General features: G+C 39.0%; 1 protein-coding gene across 1 annotated transcript; it reads right to left on the minus strand.

Moving 5' to 3' along the window:
- Positions 1-656: 656 nt before the first annotated feature.
- Positions 657-23290, minus strand: EDNRB (endothelin receptor type B). Its single transcript, XM_001089047.5, has 8 exons — positions 23204-23290; positions 21893-22426; positions 7027-7139; positions 6687-6891; positions 4752-4901; positions 3886-4019; positions 3224-3332; positions 657-1695 (listed from the first exon to the last, which is right to left on the minus strand). The coding sequence occupies exons 2-8, from the start codon at positions 22373-22375 to the stop codon at positions 1561-1563; spliced, it is 1329 nt and encodes a 442-aa protein (XP_001089047.3). The 5' UTR covers positions 22376-22426; positions 23204-23290; the 3' UTR covers positions 657-1560.
- Between the last annotated feature and the right edge of the window lie 1785 nt (positions 23291-25075).

Consider the following 25075-nt stretch of genomic DNA (forward strand, 5'->3'; position numbering starts at 1 on the left):
TTCTAAAGTCACTCTGAGAACATTGCACTGTGTTTTGCTGGAACAAAATCAGGACCTTTTGCATTGGTGTGACGAGGCAATGACGAATGTTAGGCTAAGAATGGGAATCTGTCCCCATGAGTTTCCTCTCACCCCACCTCATTTCCTCTGTCTTCCGTTTTCTCTTGTACATACTTTCACACACATCTCATCCCAAGCTATTCTAAGGCACTTTGCTTAGAAGATTTAAAAATTAGGCAGGAACGCACAAAGCTAAGAGGTTCTTACAGTCTCAAAAAGTAGTTTTGCCTCTAAGTGAAAGAAAAGCACCACGTCAAGCACACTTTTCTATTGGCTATTTACAAAAATAATACAAAAATTAGTAATAAGCTTTACAGGTAGCCGTTAAATGTACTAATCTGTATGATTTTGAAAAATAGTGTTTTAACTACAGCATTATACATACGCTAGAAACCGTTTTAACTACAGCATGGGTGAGAGAGGGTGCTACCTGCCCCCTTGTCATGTGGACACCGCACCAGGCAGTTCACAGTCTCTATTATGAGGTCACTGGCATCTCTCCATTGTAAAGCTATGAACACAGGGCCTGCCCTCGTTTAATCGTCTACATGCAGTGTATGTAGCTAAATATTTATAGATGACAAAACCAAACAGAGTTTAAGCTACAATAGTGAAAGAAGAAGATTTTAATAATCCTGAAAAATTTGTAGATAGTATTTTCTTCACAGGCTATGTGAATGGCAGATTCAAAGAAATCTTTGGGGTAGCCTTTCAAACATTCTATTTCTCTTTGTGAGGTTTGATCTTATCTGAATGTAAAGGGTGTAATAATTTTCTTTTAAAAAGTATTATATTTTAGATTTGGCTCACACATGTGCCAGTTTATTACATGCTGCTTGTTTGTAACATGTTGGTTACATATTGCAGAATGCTGAGGTTTGGGCTTCTAGTGAAAGGAGTGTAATGATTTTCAAAAACAGCCTTGCTCTTTCAGTTACTCCCTCCTGATCATTTAAATGTTTCTAGTGTCCAAAAAATACAACTAAACTGCTCTCTCATTTGCATCTAATTACAGTCTGATCAATAGTGTGATAATATTAATTAAAAAGTTGTTTTAAAGGATTTTAAAATTTCAAATTGAGTAATTTAAGCTTCATTTAAAAGTTCTGTTTTACAGTGACTTATTCTTCCTTTGTATCAGATTCACATTGATTTAAAAATAAATCTCTTAAATAGAAATTCCGAGTGAGCTCATTCTTAAGCCTAAGGGTTGTGTGAATATCCTGGAAGTTATTAAGAGCTATGTTGAAGTGCTAACCGTAAAAAAGTAAGTGCTTTCACAACGAGGCTTTCTTAATTCCCACTGATTTTCTTTCCATGCTGTAAACAGCTCATAAAATGTCATATGTAGCTATGAGTGTTAAAATAATTACACTTAATATTTTAATAGTGTGCTGTGCAAATACATAGTTTTTTGTTTTGTTTTGACAGATGTTTCATTTTGTTTTAATGACTTCGGTCCAATATAAAGAAAATGAAATACAGTGAATAGTTCTTCTTTCAAGATGAGCTGTATTTATTACTGGAACGGAAGTTGTCATATCCGTGATCATTAGCTTTGAACTTTAAGCACGACTGCTTTTCCTCCAAGGACTGTTTTTCTTCAAATGACTGGCACCAGCAGCATAAGCATGACTGTACAAAACAAAGTAACTCATTATATGTTAACATCAGTCACCTTTCTCAACTCTTCCTCCTCTCCAGGGTTCTGACTTTCTTTGCATAATTAGGAGTTCTTGGGCCCTGTCTTTCGGTGCTCTTTTATTTTCCCTCTTAAAAGAATATACTCACAGAATTAGCATATGATAATTTTTGACTAAAACATGCAGAGAAGAAAAAAACTACATAGTTAAGATTTCTAATCAAGAGAAAGCCACTTTTAATTGATACTTACTCTTGGTTATTTGATAAATATTCTTAATATTTGATAAACATATAATTCAAGACTTTTCCCCATGAAAACAGAAATATGTGCACATACATGAAATAAATAAATTATACACATGTGTATGTGCATGTGCTTGAGAATGTGAGTATATTTTAGTGAGACTGTACTATATGTATACTCCATAACCTTGTAGATACTTTCACACACATCTCATCCCAAGTTATTCTAAGCCACTTTGCTGAGGAGATTTAACCTGCTTTTTCTCACTTGACAGTGACATAAATATCTTTTCATGTCAATTAATTTAATACTGATTTCTTATTTTTTCAGCCATGTATTCTCATGTCTCTTTTCAATATTGTTAAACAATAAGGTTATATAGTACAAAAGCATCTCAGTTTTCTTCATCCAATTTTTTTCTTGAAATTTTTTAAATATAAAATTTTGTTCATTCTGTTTGTCTTCTGTTCATTCTATATGTAAAAGAAAATGGGAAGTCCACGATTTTATATTCTATAAAATGAAGGTGTTGATACTGACGGAAGTTCTCTTCCAGCTCTAAAATTTGAGTTATGAGTGGGCGAAGAATGATATAGGCTGACTTAGTGTTTACACGGGAGCTACGTTCTCAGCTTTCCAGTAATGAAATACCAATGACAAATGGATGATTTTCGTATTAGGGGAGGGGATATTTTATTTCATGTTAGATTGTTGAAGGAGTGAATGAATAGAAGGATGATAAAATGCAAGTAGCTGAAGAAGGAATTTTATGTATTTCACATTGAACAGCACATCACTGTTATACAAAAAAGGTAGAAAGAGGTAAAACCTAAACTATTTTTTTGTTTACCTTATTATTCTCATAGTCCATGTAAAAAAGGAGTTAATTTAGTTACAATAATAATTGCAGCTGCGAAGTTCAGACTCTACCAAAAACAGGGAACAGTGTCTTTAATTCATGTTTAGCCCTTATTTTATTATGTGATGCCTATCAGACATCAATGCATATAATTTTTATTACTTTTTGGTTAACAATTCCATGAGTGTAACTGATTGGCTGAGGCAGTAGGGAGTGGTTGACGAGGATTTATAGGCAAAAATTAATTTTAGTGATTTATAAGCAAAAGTCGTATTTAAAAAAATCATCCATGATGTAATAAAAGGGAAACTATAAAATAATTTACTAAATCTGTCTGGATAGATATACTAATAGTTTTGAAAGCTTATATTTGAGCCATATTACAAAGAGCTTTTTATTTTGGGATAGTCTCTTACCTTAAAGCAGTTTTTGAATCTTTTGCTCACCAAATACAGAGCAATTGGGTTAATGCAGGAATTCAGTGAGGCCATGTTGATGCCAATATAGTCCAATACCAACAGAAAGCTGCAACAAAATAACCCAAAATGTGTCTGAAAAATATGCTATTCTGAACATGTATTCATTGTTGACTTTTGTGCTTTTGTAAGGAAAAAAATACCAATATACCATCGTTCTAAATTTATCACTCGTCTTTGATAATAATGATTCTCTGCCTGTCTCTGTCTCTGTCTCCCTCTAACTCTAGCATCTCTACTGACTTTCCTCCATTTCCTCTTCCCAGGCCCAATTCTTCTCTTTTAAAATAAAATCTCATTTGGAAGTACTGAAGCTGGCTGAAAAGAAGTAATTTAGAAATCGTGTTGGAGAATTGGACCTGACATTTTCCACCTTGGCACTCACTCATCATCTTGACACCTCTGATTCTCTGTCCCTAGTGTTCTTCATACCTCCCCTTCCCTGTCCCTCTCAACAGGACCTCAGAGAAAAATTGGCAACCTCCCTGGCTTCCTAAGGGTTATAAAAATGGTAGTTTCTCTTTCTGCCTATAAAACAGATGGATGGAAACACTTCTGAGTGGCATTTGTTTACAAAACCATTTCTAGTTTGCCTTACTTACCTCAAAAGTTCACATCTATTGGGATCATTCTGATTATAAAGAGTGAGCTTCAGAATCCTGCTGAGGTGAAGGGGAAGCCAGCAGAGGGCAAATACAAGGACCAGGCAAAAGACGGTTTTGGCCACTTCCCGTCTCTGAAATAAATCCATAGTTTGACCCTTAAAAGATGGCTCATTATATTTATAGCATTCTCTCTTCTAAAACATTTAATATTGTCTACAAAAAGTCAGCGGCATATGCAAAAACTCAGGACACTGAGCTTTATATGGAATAGTTAATGTGAAGTGGAACCGAAGTGACTAGAGATTCATCTTTTTTTTTTTTTTTTTTTTTTTTTTTTTTTGAGACGGAGTCTCGCTCTGCCGCCCAGGCTGGAGTGCAGTGGCCGGATCTCAGCTCACTGCAAGCTCCGCCTCCCGGGTTCACGCCATTCTCCTGCCTCAGCCTCCGGAGTAGCTGGGACTACAGGCGCCCGCCACCGCGCCCGGCTAGTTTTTCTTTTTTTTTTTGTATTTTTTAGTAGAGACGGGGTTTCACCATGTTAGCCAGGATGGTCTCGATCTCCTGACCTCGTGATCCGCCCATCTCGGCCTCCCAAAGTGCTGGGATTACAGGCTTGAGCCACCGCGCCCGGCCTAGAGATTCATCTTTAAAAAGTTCAGATTCTCCCTAGATCATTTTAGATTATATAGAATATCTCTAAATAAATAATATAAAAATATTCTTTGTCTATTTAAAACTACCAGAAGCAAGAAAAAGGAAATATGCTCTGGTATATAATAATGTTAGTTTATCATCATCATCATCATTTTCATATTCATAATTATAATTTCAACATGAGTTATCAAATATTTGTATTTTCTTACCTGCTTTAGGTGATCATTTAAAGCAATCTGCATGCCACTTTTCTTTCTCAACATTTCACAGGTCATCAGGGTATAAAAAAATGCAGTGATGGCCAATGGCAAGCAGAAATAGAAACTGAATAGCCACCAATCTTTTGCTGTCTTGTAAAACTAGGGGGATGAGAGAATTTTTATGATTAATACTCCTCTGTAAGAAAATATTATATAACAAATGTTAAACTTAAAAAAATTCATTAGGGAATGAGTGTCTTCTAAATTAGATCCAGTTTATATATACCGTGCAGAATCTTTCAAGCCACACTTACTGAACAAATAAAGTCATGTTAAATAAAACCCAAATTTTACCAAAAACATTTCAGTTCCCTAAGACAATGTGTTATAAGCATGCATAAAAACTTAAGTAGTTAGGCAAAATTTGAAATATTTGGTAATTCAGTGTTTTGTCTTCACATAAGAAAGTTATCCTCAGAGTATTCTTTGTGTGAAATATAACACCTAAATATGTAAAGATAACTTGGTGTTTAGATGAAGTTCTCACTTTTTAGCAAGTTTGTTTAATGGGAAAAACAGATATGAAAAGGTCTAGGTTAACCATTTAGCTCAGTAACATATAAATCTAACCTCGCAAAAAGATAAAAGCTGCTTTTGACTTATGTCATATCTCTTATTCTTTTTCTTCTCTGTTATCGTTTTCATATTGCTTTAGATATATCTGTGTTGGAGAGGAATTTATGTAACCCAGTCGGCACTTTTTTTTCCTGTATATATACAGTTCATAAAGTTTTATTTAGTCTCCTTGTGTATACAATAGAAAACAATTATTGGGAGTAGTTAGGCCAGCCCCCTTTGCATTAATGCCTCTTAACTCATTCTGTTTGGAAGAGCCTTTTACACTCAGGATCTATCTTCTGGAAACCAGCATCATCATTCTTTTTCTATTCCCAAATCAAATGTTCTTTAATAAATGACCAGGATGAAGAGTTTCTTGCAATGGCAGCTTTCTCCTTGGCATCAAAGAAAAAGAGAGGGGAGTCTTTCCATTCAGACTCCATCCATATCAGGGTGACTTCTATCTGAATATTTGCTGGACCATACACTCCTCTGACAACTACTATGCTATCTTGTGCAGATTACGTAGTAGCTGTCAGTCCTAATGGGACTGTAGGATACAGTAAATTCCTCTTCAGAGAACCAATACATCAGTGTGTTCAGCTTCCCTGTTCTTTGTTCTGCATTTTAAAGTTTAACTTCCTCGTTCTTTACATCTCCTTGCCCCTAGTTTCAGTAAACAACCCCCTCCTAGCCTCTATCACCTGCTCTTTCCTTAGTCATCCTTAGTCACCTGCTCTGTAACCATCCTTCCGCTGAAACTACTCATCCCACCACTCCAGCTCGTATCCCTGCTCTCTTTAAAATAGCCGACTGGAATTAACTTAGACTGTGCGGTCCAACCTTACCTAAAGGGGAAAGATGCAGCAGTAGGAACTAGCTGCATCAGGGATAACACCCCATCCCACTCCCCTGTCTGGTATGCTTTCACCATTGCTCCATTGTGAGACGCACCCTTCTATAGAAGAAAATTGCCTTGCTGAGAAACCTTTTGCCTGAGTGCTATTTTCACTTTGTGGCACCAAGCATTTTACTTCTAACATGGCTTTGGGTAGAAAAGCTATAAATTCACATCAATTCTTTCATGTGAACTTAGTTTATCCATGCCACTGAGAGCAAGGGGATTCTTAGAGAAGTAGTGATTTACCTTCTTGCCTCTTGAGTCATTGGTCACCATTAACCCCACAGTGCTTGGATCTACACTCTTAATTTATGCCAAGGACAGTCATAAATCAACAGTTTCCCAAGGAGTGGGAAACAGGAGAAAAATAGCTAAATAGTTATAAGGCAAGAGCAGAAAGGAAAATTTAAAAAAGTAAAATTTACCTGCATGAAAGCTGTCTTCTGAACAGGATGAAGCAAGCAGATTCGCAGATAACTTCCTTTGTAGTCCATCGTAATCATATCAAAACCTATGGCTTCAGGGACAGCCAGAACCACAGAGACCACCCAAATCAAAACAATTTCTACTGCTGTCCATTTTGGAACCCCAATTCCTTTAATTCTACTCCAAGAAGCAACAGCTCGATATCTGGAGATAAAAATAGAATTGTATTTTAAGCTGGCATACCTTAGTTTTATTGAATTGCACAGCTTATTTTCTAAGTAACATGCAAAACAATAGTATAGCATTCAGAATATTCTTGGCTTAAATAGAAGCTTCTACCTGTCAATACTCAGAGCACATAGACTCAGCACAGTGATTCCCACGGAGGCTTTCTGTATGAAAGGTACCAGCTTACACATCTCAGCTCCAAATGGCCAGTCCTCTGCCAGCAGCTGCATTGAGGAGACATGAAGCTCTGTTAGGGGGTTTCATAAGATGCCCTCTAAATTGTATCACTTAGTGGAGCATAATTAACATGCAGAGTAGGATAAATTCTGGTTGTCATTCTTTGTCTCATGGACTACTTCTTTGAAAAGCACCATTGTTCGACATATGTGTGGTACAGGAAAGTGTGTTGGGATTGATGAAAATGCAGCCAGCTTATAAGAAATCATCATGCGTATATAGTAGCTTAGAGTTCAGCTCACCTCATCAGAGCAAACTTGGGCCAATCGCTTAGGTTCCTCCTGAAAATTGGACCTGTATACTGTCATAGAGTCTGAAATGCCCAGGTCATGGCCAAAGCAAAATATGGGTTAATTAAAATTGATTTATAAATAGTCCTTAGCTGAGGAGACCAGACTTCCCTATTGAAGTAGTACTCTATGCAGAACAACATGTGCATTCATGCACTTGTTCTTCACTGCAGTCCGTTTACCTAACTGAACAGTCATTCAGTTGGAGTAGCTATGCAGTTGCTTGAACAGCCCAGGCATATTTCTACTTAGGGCTTTCACTCTAGGTCCTTCCTTATCTTAGAAGGCTCTTTCCCCACAGATTCACCTGGTTAAGCCCCTTATCTCCTTCAGGTCTTGCTCAAATTTCATCTTTTCAACATGACTTACCTTGATCACACTATTAGATACCATAACTGGTCAGGCATCCCTATCTCCCTACTCTCTTTTCCTTTTTATCCATAGTCTATCAATTCCTGTGGCATATCACATTAACTTATTTGTTTGCTTAGTTTTTTTTTTCTGTCTGGATCCCTGGAGTGTAAGACAGACTATGAGCTCCACAACTGCCTAGACCAGTGCCTAATGCATAGCAGATGTTTAATATTAACAGTGCTTGATTCATAGACTCTAAAATATAACAACGACTGGCTATATAAGGAGCAAGAAGACATAGTTATTGCTATTTTATATATATATATACACACACACACACATAGTATGTAATATATATACAGTGTGTATATATATACACATATATATTTCTCTTTATCTGATTGTAGACTACGCAACCATCTATTATTAAATGTGGTTATTTTCTTTCTTAGGGCGATGTGGTGTGTCCCACACTGGTAAATGAATCACTTTAGGTAAACATCTGGATCAAATGTTCATGCGGTTTTGAAAATAAAGAAAAGTATTTCAAATCCACGGGTCTTAAAAATATTTTGAAAAACAACCTTCCAAAAGTGAAAATTATTTTGAGACACAGTGGAGTCTTTCCATCCTCTCACTAGTAGTGAAGACTCTACTGAGTTTGTCAAGCTGAGTTGATTGTTCTATAACTAGAAACACGTCAAAGGCTAAAATGTGTGTCTCATAATGAATTTGACTTGGAGACTCAACATAGGACCAATTTCATTTCTAAATTAGATATCAAAACTTATACAGACATGTGGGATAAAAGTTGGCAGACTTATCATATATGCTTAATGTAGGATCCTGAAAACCTACAGAGCCAGGCAGGTAACACAGAGAAGTGGAGGGTGCCAGGTCTCAGAAAGTCATTGGTGTCAGGAAGATGATAGGGAGTGGGGTGGGGTCTGGGGTAAACTTTGTCTGAAAGGAGCAGCAGCTAATAGATATCACACACTTTTTTCTAAGGGACCCCAAATACAAAAATCTCTTGATTTTTCAAAAGAACCCAGATTGGAATTTTTATATGAATCTCATAATTTATTAAAGTTCAATTCATATTTTTTTAAAGAAACCTCTCAGATAACATTATATTATCAAAATACATCGGTGAGCCATCATAGTCTCTATCTTGTGACTTCTGGGTTAATCAACTGACTCATTAATTATGCTTGTTCAGTCATTCATTCAATAAATATTTATTGAGCATTCACTATCTGTCAGACACTATTCTGAGCACTTCTGCTCACATGGAGTTTACAGTCTAGTGAGGGAGGCAGACAAAAAACACATACATACTTAAAATGGTATTAAACAGAGGCTGTGATCATATTGAGTGAGGGTGGGATTGGAGGTGTTTTTTTTTTTTTTTTTTTTGAGACGGAGTCTCACTCTGTCGCCCAGGCTGGAGTGCAGTGGCCGGATCTCAGCTCACTGCAAGCTCCATCTCCTGGGTTTACGCCATTCTCCTGCCTCAGCCTCCTGAGTAGCTGGGACTACAGGCGCCCGCCACCTTGCCCGGCTAGTTTTTTGTATTTTTTTTAGTAGAGACGGGGTTTCACCGTGTTAGCCAGGATGGTCTCGATATCCTGACCTCATGATCTGCCCGTCTTGGCCTCCCAAAGTGCTGGGATTACAGGCTTGAGCCACCGTGCCCGGCTAAGGTGTTTTCTTGATAAGCTTCTCAGTAAGGTCACCCTGAAGAGACAACATTTGGAGAGGGACTTGATTGAAATAAGACAGTAAGCCATGCGAAGAGCATGTGCAAATGCCCTAAGGTCAAAACAAGCCTGGTGAACTGGAGGTACAGCAATGAGGCTACTAGCTACTAAAGCTGGAGAAGAGTAACCCAGACCAAATGCATGGAAAATGAAGTTGTAGAAGGAACAATTTAAATGCTTTTTTGAGGGAATTCATTGCAAGGTTTGGAGAAGGGAAATGGTATGATCTAACATATTTTTCAAGAGATCACTGTGCTGCCCAGTGTAGAATAGAATGTAGGGCCAAGAAAGGAAGCACTGATGAGAACTAGTGGTGAGCTGGACCCTGTGTGCCCCGAGGCTGAGGAGAGTGGGTTATAGCCTGTATTCATTTTAAGGGTAGGGCTAGCTAGCAGGACTTGCTGATGGGTTGGACAATTGATGTGAGGAGTCAGGACACTCACAGAGGTTTATCCCGTGCATGGTGAAGTCATTTACTGAAATGGGGGAGACTTGGTGCACCACAGGTCTGAACCAGCTTTGAACTCATGTAGCTTTAAAAGAACTGCCAATTACCCTTAGAAATAAGAATAAAAATTATCCAACTGGTTACAAGGATTGTGCTAGAACCAGCCAGGTATAACTTATTCAGACAATATTCTACTATTGATTACTTCTCCCTTCCAAACATGAAGCCTAATTTCCCTGCCTTTGAATGTGGATTGGACTTAGTGATTTGCTTTTAATGCATACAGTGTGACAAAAGTGATGATGTGTGATGTCTGAGACTAGTTCCTAAAGAACTGGCTTTCTCTCTCTTGGGTCACTTATTCTGGGAGAGGCCAGCTGCCATGTCATGAGGACACTCAAGCACCTCTGTGGGGAAGCCAAATGGCAAAGAACCGAGGCCTCTTGAAAACATCAAGCACTAATTTGCCAGGTCTGTGAATAAGAGGATCCTCCAGCTTTAGTCAAACTTGGGCGACTGCAGTTCCAGCCAGGATTTTGCGTGTACCTTCTTGAGAGACCCTGAGCCAGGGCCACCCAGCTAAGCCACTCCTTAATTGCCAAACCAAAGACACAATGTGATTTAAAAAATATTACTGTTTTAAGCCACTAAATTGTAGGGTAATTTGTTACTCTTCATTAGGAAACCAATATGCTTGCAATTGGTTGCTCACTTAAGTGAGTAATAGATCCACATTTGAACTCAGATGGTCTAGAGCCTATGCTTACAACCACTATAATACCTGCCCGACAGTGTTTTGAAGGAGGTGATTGTACAAAAAAAGTTTAGAATTAAATCAAATATTATTTTTTAAACCTATAGCTGTGTGTCAAATCATGGTAAAATATCTAGGTGCAGAGCAAAATCTTCTGCTCACCTAGTGCGATGGTTAACTTTATGTGTTAACTTGACCAGCCACAGGTTGCTCGATTAAACATTATTTCTGGGTGTGTCTGTGAGTATATGAATTTGTGGACTCAGTACAGCTGACTGCCTTACCCTAGGTGTGTGGGCATTATCCAATCTGCTGAGGGTCTGAATAGAACAAAAGGCAGAGGCAGAAGGAATTTGCCCCTTTTTCTTCCTGCCTATCTGGAATGTCTCATTTCATCTCCTCTGGCCCTCAGACTGGTTTCTCAGGCCTTTGGACTTGGATTGAATTACACCGCTGGCTTTCCTACATTTGCAGCTTGCAGATGGCCAATTATGGGACTTCTCAGCCTCTATAATCTCATAAACTGATTCCTCATTATCTATTTATCCGTCTGTCTGACTACTTACCTACCTATCTACCTATCCCTCCATCTATCTATCCCACTGGTTCTGTTTCTCTGGAGAACCCTGACTAATGCCCCTAGTTATTTTATTCAAATAATGTCCAGACATTTGGATATTTTAAAATATTCTATTCTGTCTTAAATTAGTTCCAAATATGGTAATACTGTTATCCTGTAGGTACCGCTATCAGAATAATCAAGATGAATGAGCATCCAGACCACTGAAGGAAAAGAAGTCTGGCCGATGAAAATGAGCTCTGCACTGAATCCAGGCCATGTTTTGAGGTTTCCATTGTTTTTGGCTCAGCCTAGAAATTGGATTATTTCTCTTCATACCACTGGAGGCCTGCAGCCCAACCTCTGACCCAAGCTATCACAGAAAACAGGGAAACACAAACTGAAAATTGTAACAATACTCTTCAAGCTCAACAGACAGATAGTCAGAAACGTAATCACCATGGAGAGATTACAGTTTTCTAGTCTACACTTTTGAAGGGAAAGAGACTGCAAAAAAAAAAAAAAAAAAAAAAAAAGAGAGAGAGAGAGCATTAACCTTTATCAGCTTGCATTTCATGCTTTCAATTCAGAACTGGATGCTATTCGTTCTGGAAGGCCACAGAAGATGTGGGAAGAGCATCACTGTTGCTTCCATTATTTTGTAGTGAGAAGAATGGCTTTGGCAAGACTCTAAATGCTCTTCATCTAAAAAGCTTACCTTCTGCCTCACTGATCAGAAGGCTTTGTGGAGACCCAGCAAAGCCTGATACTCTGTGACAGAAACCATGCCCAGTATTGATGTTCATCTCTGTCATATTAATGGCCTCTAGCAAGAAAGTCTTTAGGCAAGCTATTGCTTGAAACTTATCTAAAATATAAAGGTATCCACTTGTTTAATGCAAAAAACGTCCCAGGTGGGGAAAAACTATGAAGCTTTCCCAAAAAAAAAAATTCACTCTCAACCAAGATGACATCTTTACAATTTGGTGAGAGATTGTTCTTAGATATGGGTGTGATTCTTAGACATTCATTTCTTCATCATTCTTTGGGAAAAATAACAACATCTAACATCTATAATCTGAAGTCTAACGATACAGCTTTCCCCACTGAAAAGGAAATGGATTCACTTTATTGCAAGAGGAAGCAACTCTAACTTTAAACCCAGCAATAACACATTCCTTATTCCCTATTTTTAGTTTTTTCTTTGGACTTTACCCCATTAAATTAGATAACTTAAGGGCAAAGTCTGAACAGTGAAGACAATTCAAACATGTAATCAAAAGGCGTCTCTCTGATCGCAAAAAGGGTGTTTAGAGTTAAATCTTGACACTATGTCCCTTTCACATAAATTAAAATTTTAAATCCTGTTTAAAATTAAGTTGAATATATGTTGCCTAACATTTATCAAATATGAGCCAGTTGGCAAATACTCACATAACTGGCACTGCTTTTCATATCGTGATGTCTCATCTAACTGAATAGCTGTTGTTAGTGTTTAGTCCTGCTGGCAATGTGGTATCCATTTGACAAAATGATAGCCTAGGTTTGTGCTGACCCATTTTACCCTAAGGCTTATATTGCTTCTCTAGAACATTTATTTTGGATGATAAACAGAAATAAACAAACATTAGATTGAAAAAAGAGGTGACCATACTGGCTAAAAGATTTCTACTCAAGAAAGACCATAATTTTATAAATTTACATAGGAACAACTGCTTGAGAAAGAAACAAGGCAAGAGAATCCAAATAAATTTTTCTACTACATTATAAAGTCATTTTTATATTATAGCTTAAAAAATGTCTAAAAGGATAAATAGCATGAATAGGAAATAAATATTCTTTATTTATTTGAGGAGTTTGTGAAGTGGATCCTAAAAAATCTCTCCAACTGGGGGATTTACATTTTTCATTTCTCTTTTTAATTAAAAATCACATACTTGAGATAATAAATGAAGAAAAAAAAATCCTGTTAACACACACCCCCATTAATGCCAGGAGGAGTCAAGCCCCATAAGGTCAGGAAATGCTAAAGTTAACCATCTTGCACAAGCAAATGTTCACTCGCCTCATTAAACATACATAGCATTTTCTTTTTCTATTTTATTAAATTAGAAGTATACACTGAGCTTTAACTGTTTATTTGTTTCAGAATATCCTAAAACATTTATAATGCCTAGCACAGTGCTTGGCACATAGTGGTCACTCATTCAATGCTTGTTAAGTAACGATGAACGGATGAGTGAATGAATGAATTTGATCATAAGGCAGAAATCATCTATGACAAAACATTTGCCATACGTCTTTCAGTTCTCATATTCTACATATATTCTTTACAGAATTGACATGACTGTATATTTACTATTTATATTTTCTAGTCCTGATGATCAGGTCTTCTTGGCACATAGAGTCAGAAACTCTAGAATTGAGGCTTGAGGGTGGGCTCTACTGTCGTTGGAGTTCCGCTCTTCCATGCAGGCCGGAAAAGGTAACAACAAAAATTCCTCTCCCACCCTCTCTCTCCTATTCAAAACTTGTCAAGGCAATGCCTGATATAAAACAGAACCTACTGTTTCTCACTATGTAATGGGATTCTATGAAAAGCTTTAGTTGTGGAGGGGATTGTAAGTTTCGTGGAAGTAGATGCAGTAAACATACAGACATTATTAGAGATGATTGTTTTAGAGGATGAGTGAGTGGTGTAATTAAGAGGACAACCAAGGTTACTTTGCCAGACTGCAGTCTATTCCATCCTGTGATAAATTGTGAACGTTTCTTTAAACGACTGGCATTATATAAATGTTTTCACAATAAGAGTCAAAAAAGGAAAATAATGGAATGGCTGCATTTGCCAACTCTAGGAAAGGGTGTATTCTGTTTTTATCTCTGTTTCCTGTAGTAGTTAAGAATTTTTTCTGTGTTTGAACTAGAGTTTTAATGAGATAGGGCACCTTCATTCAAGGACTTGCATGACAGAACTCTTTCTGTATTGGTACATAGAGAAATAGTTCAAAGTAAACTTTGAATTTGGAGTCAATATGCTGATCAAGTGCATGGAATTTTCTTTTTCTTGACATACAGTGCACTTGTGCCCTGAAGGACAAATACAAATTACAAGTTCTACCCTGCATCCATCAAAATGTACTTAATCACTTAAAGATTAGGCTATGTGAGTTAGAAATATGTGGGTCAGAAATAATGTTAGCTTATCCCCCAGGGGTGCCATCTCAGTAGATTACAATATGAACAGTGCCCCCTAGAGTTGTGCAAGGCAACAGTTCTGTCCGTGGGAATCTATTTCACACACATCCACAAAACAGAGGCCTTTTCAAAGCTCTGAAAAGATTCCTATAACTTTCTGAAATAGAACAATGGCTTATGAAAATGAATTAAAGTTCTTGAAACAAAATCTCTAAAAGAAACAGAGAGATAGAAAACAATTTTTAAAAATATTTCTTAAGAGAAATTGAAGTTTACCTCAAATATATTTTCCTACCAGAAATTTATTTCTAAGTCTGTAACAGGCCAGGAAAGAAATTGATTGTACTCTTTTATTATCTAAATTTAAAACTATATCCAAAGTTTGAGCTTTAAAACTTTCACCGACATATTACATATTTGAAAAGATCCAACTAAGAGAAATAACAAAACCCACTCACAAACCTGGTCTATTATTAGTTGACTTATCACTGATGACATCTGAAGAAACTGAAGAATGAGAACCTGAGCGCCTCCTGGCTCAGAACGAGACTTGCAAACTACATGAATTCAACGAACCCCATTAAGTAACTTCATGCCATACCTAAGCCTAATTCTATCTGTGGAATATCTTATGGGAGACTAATAAGCTATGATCAGAAAATGTCTGATTACTATGGAATCTGAAAGCCCATTAAAATAGTCTGAAAACACTGAGCGAGCGGGAAGAAGACAGCGTACAGTGTAAACATTCTGAGGATAGTTTTCCTCCTTTCCGGAAACTACAATGAAACTGAAGAAGAGAGAAGTAGAGAAAAGACACAGGTCAGCAGGCATGAGTGCAGTTTTGAGCCTCAAAAGGGGAGACTTGCTTGAGAAATGCTTCAATCAGTTTTGTTAATAAATTTCTGATTCAAGAATGATCCTCTTCTATCTTCTCCCTTCACCCTTTCTCCTCTCTCTTTCCCTCTCTCCCATCCACCACCATATTTTGGCCATTTTCTTGGTCCTTTACATTTTCACCAGAGGCCTTATAGGGAATGATAAATAACTCTAAAATAAAAGCATTGGAAATAATAAAAAGTCTAAAATTAGAGAAGTTGTATACCCATACACCACATCCAGCTATCTCCCAAACATAACCAACCTCTTTTTAACTGTGCAAAGTTCTGAAAGAGAATGTTTCACATCATAAATTACATCCTGAATCTTATTTCAGCTCAGGCTTTATCTGTCAACACCCTTTAAAGAACTTAATCATTTATTAGCATTTGGCATGTTTCTCTAAAAATAATCGACTATAGCATATTAGCTACACGGAGATATCCTTATATGGTTTTCTTTGTGAATTGAAGAACGTGGCTCCCTGGCCTGGAGACAGCAGGGTCTTGGCTACGTTATCCTTCTGTACAACTATGGAAATATTTCAATGTTGAAAGACTCATTTTAGATGAGCAAAAGAGAAATATAAATCTTTTGATAGATAAGCCTTACCATACTGAAAGAAAACCTTACCTTGACATTCATAGAGGCTTGGATTTATGGAGTGACCAAGTGGCAGATCAAAGGCAAACACAAGAAATATCATAGAGTTGAACCTAGGGAAACTTTCACTGCCCAAGGCCAAGTGCTTACTGACCATTTTGTCACAGAAATCTGTGACCAACATGTGAAACAGTGAACTGGGAATATGAAGTCTTGAGTTTCTAGTTTATTTGAATTCTGCTATCAACCTGTTATCTGACTATGACCAATACTTCAATACAGAAGGAATCAAGCTTTCTTTTTTTTTTTTTTTTTTTTCATTTGGACATTGTTAAAAATATGAGTGGAAAAAGCCCACTGCTCTTATGTTTTATGTGTAGCATCATTTGTCTGCAAGCATTTGTGTAGTATTGACAGTTGCAGCCACTATGCTAGATGGGTGTCAGGGTATTTGTTGTATTTGTTAACTGATTCCAGGTCATTCAAGCTAAAAGCCTGACTCTTCATTAACAAGTTTTAAAAGTTAATACTTTAAATGTGCTTAGTTGTTGCTCCTTAAAAATTATTTTGCTTTGCATAAATAAATCTCAAAGGTATACAGTTTCCACGTTTGGTTCAGAATGCTTATGCGGTAAAATATCTGTAAATATTACTAAAATATTTCAGTGACTTGACTGGAAATGAGAACATTGTTATTAAATTGGGAGAAATTAGACTCCTCTCCCAATGACACCCTTACTTCTTGTGTTGCTATATATGCATATGCTTCAGTTTACTGATCGGAATATATGCATACACTTCAGTTTACTGATTGGAAAATTATAACTTCAAAAGTTGGTGGTGTTCCATCAACTTTTACTTTTAACTACAAAACTAGTTAATTATACATAAACTTGTTAAGTACCAGAAGTAGTCTAAGATAGGATAGTGCAAAAGGTAAATTTGTTCAGAAAGATAATCCTGAGTGTGTCACAAGCAGAAAATGTCTATTACCTGCCAAGGTCACTTCACTCGAAACTCATTTGTGGGTTCAGTGAAGCAATTCCGCATTTTGACATACCAGCATTTTAATGTTATATGTACCCACCCTTAACTAGTTAAACGTTAAAGATCAGCAGTTTTGCCTTCCAGAACTATGAATGCCGCCTCTTTGCCTCTAATAGTAGCCTACAGATCTTAACTGTAAAACCATCTAGAAGCACTCCACTGGGTCACCAGCCTAATTTTTAGCTCTCCATCACCACTGGGCACCTGATCACCTTTGGATCCTTACCGAACTCGTTAATGTGGATGTTGGTATTCGTCTTACCAGTTTGCACGCAGGTTTGTTTTTAAATGTAATTTCTTTACACATAAAGGAAGCTATATTTGAGAGCTAACTTCATTAACTCAGTTATCCATGTAAATATAACACAAAGGGAGTTAATAAAATTCAGAAGTAAGTTAAGAACTCATTATTTGCTCAAGAATTTTTAACTTCTCCCTAACCTACAACCAAGTTTTGTTAAATATCATTCCCAAATCAACTAACCAACCAAACAACAACATAAACACATTGATAGCATCCACAGGTACACCCGGCTGTCTCGCTTTTTACCCAGCTTTGATATCTATGCTTCTGCAACTTAGTAGTGGAGCGCCAGGCTCTCATATGAACAATTCTAGATTACCCCATTTATTTTAGGATGTATAGGAAGGGCACCATAAGTAGCTTGTGAATAAGGAGAAATTCATCCTAACATCAAGCACTGGCTTTTGGTTCTGGTGAATATGTAGACGATGTAAATATTAAGCATGGTGGCCCATATACATATTACAGATAAACATTAATATGCATTTATATCCATATTGAGATATTATATAAAATAGGGATTGAAACCAAGAGTACAAGAATAACTTTCTAGCACAATATGGCAATATCTTTCAAAATTTTGACTTAATACACACATTTCCACTTACTAATTTTAGTTATAAAAATTTACCCTTTAGATGTAGTCACACATGTGTGCAAAGTCACATGTACAAACATGTTGTTTGTAGTTGTGTTTGTCACAACAAAAGCTGGAAAACAAAGGATACTCAAAACGCACATACACACACATACACACATTTTAAAAACATTTATCATTTGCTTGCTATGTGCCATGCCCTGTGCCAAGTGATAGTCATCTTTTTACTTATATATCTATATATTCTTATAAAACTTAACATTTTAATGTATGTACATGTATACATACATATATATTTAAATAAATATCTCCTTTGGATGCTTGAAGTTTTCATTGTTCATCTGGTTGGTGTTGTGTAACGTAGGCATAGCCCCAGTGTGTGCCTATGAGAAAGGTAAGCAAGGCTTATTATTTTCTGCATTTTTACATGAGTTTGAAGTGCTTCAGCAGCCTCAACTTGCTAAGTGTCCTCAGACACTTCCCTAGCCTTCAACACAGGATTTTCCCCATAACACAGGAGACCTGTGAGAGTGGTATGATTCTACTTAAAAGTTTCCAGGGACCCAGCTCCTTGAGGCAGTCCAGGCAGATCAGACATGCTTCCCAACGCTTTGCAGCTTTCACTGCAGCAACTCCAGATAAAGTCCCACCAGTTTCACAGCCTGAAGACTGTAGCTTCCAATAAGTTATGACATTTTGTGATTTGCCAACTTTACTGAACTCTGTATTTATTAAACTCCAGATTAACGGAATAGATTCACATTGACATTTCTTGGCCTCTGAGCCCTTAGTATGCCAACAGGAGGGTTGGAGAATTTCATAAACCCGCTGAAGTTGTGTATATTGAATTCTCAAAGAGAATGATAAAACCCCACCAAGAAAAATTAGAAATCACTGGTTTCGATTCAAGCCTCTCATATTAGGATATATTAAATATAGCCTTCATAACTCATTTAAATTACTTTTTTCTGAATGATCATACCTGACTACTCTGAAATTCTAAATGCATTTTAAAAAAACCATGTTGCCACAATTATTTAGGAAAATAAATGGCTTTTAACTAGTTCTGGATTATATATTTTGGTAAATTAAGCCATTAGAATAACTTCCACTGATATTATGCACTATAGACCAGGTGAAGGGGGTTTCGAGAGACAGAAATCCTGACTCAAATTAATTTCTGAAAATGTTTACTAAGTATTCTACTGTGGGATAGCGTATTATTTGCCACATTTGCACCAAATGCTCTCAAATCAGATCCTAAACCAATACTCAAGGTTGGAGACGACAATGCAGTGCCTGATTATGCTTCATGCAGTGGGATGGGGTGGACCGCACTTGGGTTGGATGGTCTGGGTTGAAGGCCCAGTTTCATCACTTTGTAGTCGTATGACATTAGGCAAGTTACTTCTTCACCTCTCTGACAAGTACTTTCCCTAGATCTAAAGCAGGAATGATAACGATACCTCCTCTACAGGGTTGTTGTAGTGATTTAATGAAATAAACCAAGTGCCTAGTGCATCATAACTGGTAGCCATTATTATGATATTGTGTCTCAAGCTAAACCTAAGGCCACGAGGTAGGATTCAATAAAGACGACCTTAGTAATGGGATGCAATGTGATGAATGTGTTTATGACCAATACAAGTTACTGGATGGACAGATTTGTAATGACTCATTAGCTTATTTCAGAAGTAAAAACACAGTCATGTTAAGACTGGATGGCTTCAGGGAAAAGGATGTAACTTCCTAGGGAAATCATAAGGGAGTTTGAAATGAAAAGGAAACTGTGTGACCTCTTGGGGAGGCAGAAATTCTCTGGTTTATCACAAATACTCATTTAACCAGACAGACGAAAGAAGATGGTTCTGGAAGAGCTGATTTCTATCTGTCCTGGAGGCAATACATCAAAACTAAAAAAATGTTCTCAATGCCACCCTCTATACAGCACTTCAGCTACTGTCTGATTTAGAAAGGTTTCTAACTGGGCTAGACATGTGGGGTTTCCTGACCCCACAAACAGAACTTTCATAAAGTCCTGTGCCAACCTAGCAAAACTAGATTGTAATCTCCCTTTGGGAAGAGATCTTGTTAGATTTATTTTAAATTTATCACAACACCTTGTACTGAAAAAATTCTCAATTCAGTTTTGATGAATTGAATTGAAATTCCTTTGCCAAATTAGAATGGGAAGATTTAGTTTGTGGGACATCTTAAGAAGTAAAAGAGTCGCTTCTGACCCTCATGGAGTTGTGACTGCATTTAGAGATTCCATTTCAGCTCATACAAGTACATCCTCACAGTTTATCAGAATTAATTGCCACACAGGATTTTAGGATTTCTTCAATTGATTCCCCCATTTCCGGGAGTGATTCCCTTTAGAGAAAACTATATCCTAATCCACTCTCACTGCTAAGCCTCAGAAATGTTTGGAATTCCCCTTAAAATATAGCTATTGGGTTAGGATTTTTAGAGATTCATGAAGGGAAATTTACAGGCATGCCTTATGGTAACTACTCCTGCCAATAGGTCAAAGCATCCCCTACAACATTTCCCAACTTTACATTCCATTTTTTTACCCTTGTACTGAAGTACTGAAGTCAAGTCTAGCTATAGGCAAATCTGCAAAGTACAATTCCATTTCCTTACATTGTGATTGTGTTTTTATGTGCAACTTTCTATTGCTGCTGCTGCTGCTGCTGCTGGGAAAGTTTTAAATATTTTCATATGTCTTTGAAATTTTCCAACTGTTTTACTTAGGCTGCTTTTTTTTTTTCTTTTTAATACCATAAAACTTCAGTAGGTGGGCACTAGCAGCCTGATTGTGGAATTGAGGAAACTGAGGCCCAGAGGTGCCGGGATGTGTCTGGAGTTCCAAAGCAACCTGGAGCAACCTGGCTCTTTGTGTGTTTCTGCTGACGCCCATGGTAATCACACAATAATGTTAACTACTGAAACCCTTACAGATTTTGAGTGCTCCTTGGTCTTGTCCATGAAATAACTGATGGGGTGCTGTCATATGGCTTGCACTTTGGAACCTGACAGATTTGGGTCTGATCCCCAGTTCCACCTCTCACTCATTTACTTTGAGCATCCTACCAGTCAGCTGTAAACTAAATGTAATATCTACTTGTGGGCTGCTGGAAGGAATAACAGAAGTAACACATCTCACCCAGTCCTTGGTCCACTGTAGATATCTAATGCAGAGTAGCTACAGTCCCTCACAGCAGGTGAACTGTGTTTTTCCTACTCACCAGTCTGGATCTCTTTCTTCCAGGCCATTTATTTCCTAAAAACCTACTTTGTATCTGCTACTTTCAAAGTCTTCCAAGACAGTGCTTCCCAAAGTTAGTGGGCATATGAATCACCTGAAGATCTTAAGATGCAGATTCTAACTTAGTAAGTCTGGGCTAGCCTTGCATTCCTAACGAACTCTCAGGTAATGTTAACGCTCACTGTCCATGGACCACACACTTTTGACTAGAGGATGTACCCCATTAGGTGCACTTAAGGACTAGATCCTTCAGAACTAGTGGTTCTCAAACTTTACAGTTCATCATAATTACATAAAGGGCTTGTTAAAATACAAATTACTGTGCTCCACTCCAGAGTTTCTGATTCAGTAGGTCTGGGGTGAGGCCAGAAAAATCTTCATGTGTACCAAGTTCCCAAAGTGATACTAACGTTGCTAGAGTGGGGACTACACTTGTCCTAAGCTTCGCAGAGGGCTACTGGAGACCTGAATGGAATTTTATCCCAATGGTTACCGACTTTTATGAGTGGACATAACCAAATGGAATTTGGTTCCAAAGATCACTGACTTTTAGGAGGGGCTGAGCCTTAAGAGAGAGCTAAAGGGAAGCTCCTTCTACAAGCTTTCTCATCACCCTTCTCCAGCCAGGCCCCCTTCCTCAAGCCCACCATGATTTCAGCAGGCGCCCTTTACCTTGTAGACATTGATAGGGATGTCAATGACGATGTGCAGCAGGTCTCCCAGAGCCAAGCTGGCGATCAAGATATTGGGACCGTTTCGCATGCACTTGTTCTTGTAGATAATTCTCAGAAGTGTGGAGTTCCCGATGATCCCTAGCACGAACACAAGGCAGGATACAACCGTGTTGATGTATTTGAAAGTCTCCTTGATCTCGATGGGTCCTTGGCACGGGGGAGGGGAGATGGTGCGTGGCGGAGATCCCCCCGTCCTCTCTCCTTTAGGCATCTCAGCAGGTGCCACCGACCTCGCCAGACTGGCGTTGGAACCCTTGGGCCATAAGGTCTTAGTGGGTGGCGTCATTATCTCTGCGGTTTGCAAAAGCGGAGTGGCCCTGGCAGGCGGGAAGCCTCTATCCTCTCCCCAGATCTGCGACAGGCCGCAGGCAAGAACCAGCGCAACCAGGGCGCGTCCGCACAGACTTGGCGGCGGCTGCATGCTGCTGCCTGCTCCAGTGGGTGTCCGGTGGCCGCTCCGCAGTTTCAGAGCCTGGAGACAAGCAGGGAAAGGAAGACAGGACACTTGGGTCAGTAGCCGGAGCCACGTCTCTGCAAACCCTAGTACCGCCCGCAGCCTCTCCGCCAGTATACACGCGCAAAAGTAATTCAAGTTTGCGCGCCGCGCCAGTGGGGAACTTGGCCCTCGTGACTCGCCAGCGCTGGTCGAAACTCCTTCCCAATGCCCTCTCCGCTGTTTTTCTTCCCCCGCGTGGCCAGGAGGGGGTAAATAATATGCAGCGGGGCGGGGCGTTCTGGAAGGGGTGTGCCGGGGGGGAGTGATGGGGATCCAAGGCAAAGCTCCGAACTCTTTCATGTGCCAGGAAGAATATATACACGTCTTAGTTAAGCGTGCGTGGGAACCGCGGAATTAAGGCACCTAGAGGCCAAGGGCTTGTATCAACCTCTGCATTTTGCCCCGCAGGGGAACCTCTGTACCCAGCGATTGAACTCGAAAGACTCTTCCCGGCGGATGAAAGCCGCTACTCCCTGCTGGCTGAGCTACAGCTCCCCCAGCGCGCCCAGGAGTGCGCCGGAGATTCGGAAACTCGCAGAGACTTCTCAAGTCAGCAGGAACTTGGAAACCGCTGTTCCCTCCAAGTGGCTTCAAACACTCATGCTCCTTCCTTTACCCATCCTTATTTTAATTTGCCCTCTCTATAGGCTTTATTTTTATTTTTTTAAAACCCCAAACTAGTAAGCCAAACCGAAGCCCCAGGATAAGGTTCAATCAATGATTTTTAATTCAACACCAAGCCCGAATGTTTACCTCTCGGATCTGACAAACCAGATGCAGAGCGAAGAACGGAGACCACCTTCCCGGGACGCGGAACCCAGCTGGGTTCCAGCCTGCTCTGGGAGAGGAGCACGCCTCCCTTGAGCTGCAGGCGGGTCTGGCTCTGACGAAACGCTGAGAGAATGCCAGACAGTGTAGCCTCTGGGGTCTCTGCTGCCATCAGAGACAAGTACTTTTATTCATTCATCCCTTCCCCATCAATCACCGCCAGATTCCTCCCGCGCCTTCCGACCCCGCTGCAACCTTTCCCCTTGGGCGATGCCTGGACAGCATCAGTAGTAGCTGCCCGAGGGAGGGGGCAGTCCTCGTCCAGGTACAGGTCCCAAAAGGCTGTTTATTTGTTAGAGTTCTACGCTTTTCAAATGAACCCAAATCAAGGGCAAGTCATCACGCACCATGTGACACCCGGCAGCTCCAGACTAGAACAAGGCTCTGCACTGAACGTGATAATTGAACTTTTAATGCCAAGTGTGACTTTTCTTTCAGGTAAATGTTCCGCCGCTGTGATATGTAAGGTTAGTTTGTGGGCGCTGCTCTTTGCTCTGCTTCATTTTGCTCTGAAGTTTCATTTCAAGCCCACATTAACCCCAACACGGAATACCTCGATCTTTTCTTCCCCGGCCCTCTCACTGCCCTAAGAGAGGACTACAAGTACTCCTCATTTTCCCTAGTACAGCTCTTCTCCTCTCTTCCTGCCACAGTGTCAGTGTTAGGTAATCTCAGGGATTTTTATACTGTACCTATGACAGACTTGATGCTTATCGGAGACATGAAAATAATCAGAAAGCTGCCATGCAAATTCAACATGATATTTATTTACCAGACAGAGCAATACAATAAGGTCTTTCTATCCATTCTTGAGCTCCATGTTTACAGCAGAGAGGAAAATAACAGCGGCTGGTAGTTTTGTCCAGAGAGTGTATAAAAGAGGTCAGAAAGTCAGGCTTGGAGATGCGCTGGAGAGTACTGTGCCGTCCTCCAAGCAGCAAAATCCCTACTGGATCTGTGAAACTTCAAACCCAGAAGCACCTGTTCCATAGAGGAGTTTTGCCCAGAGACAGGAGGCTCATTTTTTGCTTCATGTTAGTTAATGGCATAGATGGGACAAGAACTTTGGATTTTTGGCTCTTAGGCAATGCTTTCTGGGACTGTGGAAGTAGAAAATCAATTTCTATTTAAAAAGGTGAACTTTAAGTGTGAAATACGGTTAGGAACATGGTTACAGAGTAATGCTAAAGGAATGAAAAATATGGTCTAGGGTTGTGAGTGCTAATTCCAAATCTGGCTATTTTGAATTGCAGTCCTTATCCTCCCTGTCTCGTAAGAAGGAGGCCAACATTCAATTGCTGAGCCAAATAACAATATACAATGTTGTCTGAATAAGGAATTATATGGAAGCTTTGGAATATGAATATTTTGCTTAGCTGACTCCACCCAGTGTTGGATCTGCCCTTCCTATACAAGCTTTCTTGGGTTCATGCCTACAGCTCCTGTGGCGTGACTTTTCTCGCTCCCCACTGGCCCTCTCATCGTCTCCATCTCCATTCGTATTTCCTCCACTGAGTCCTGGAAGTCTGCGCTAATCCTCACTGAGGTCTATCTCTTTTCTTTTCTCATAGCACTTTTGGACTGTTAACCACAACTTAGCACTTGGTCACATAAGAGACGTCTGTGGGTCACTATTGATTTCATGTGACTTACTTTCTTTTTCAGGACAGGGACTTGGATGAGTTATATGTTCCTTCTGCACCATCCCACTACCTGCCACAAAATGAGCTTAAGAAATAGTTTTTATAAGTTGATAATGATATTTTAAAGTATTTAATTATACTTTATTAACTGGTC

The sequence above is a fragment of the Macaca mulatta genome, chromosome 17 (assembly GCF_049350105.2).
Source record: "Macaca mulatta isolate MMU2019108-1 chromosome 17, T2T-MMU8v2.0, whole genome shotgun sequence".
NCBI classification, from domain to species: Eukaryota; Metazoa; Chordata; class Mammalia; order Primates; family Cercopithecidae; genus Macaca; species Macaca mulatta.

Excerpts from the sequence above, each read along its gene's own strand:
- EDNRB (XM_001089047.5), bottom strand. The coding sequence starts at position 22,375 with ATGCAGCCGCCGCCAAGTCTGTGCGGACGCGCCCTGGTTGCGCTGGTT. Across the intron at positions 6,892-7,026 it reads TGTGCTCTGAGTATTGACAG|ATATCGAGCTGTTGCTTCTT; the intron begins GTAGAAGCTTCT and ends TTTTATCTCCAG. Across the intron at positions 4,020-4,751 it reads TAAATGATCACCTAAAGCAG|AGACGGGAAGTGGCCAAAAC; the intron begins GTAAGAAAATAC and ends GATTTATTTCAG.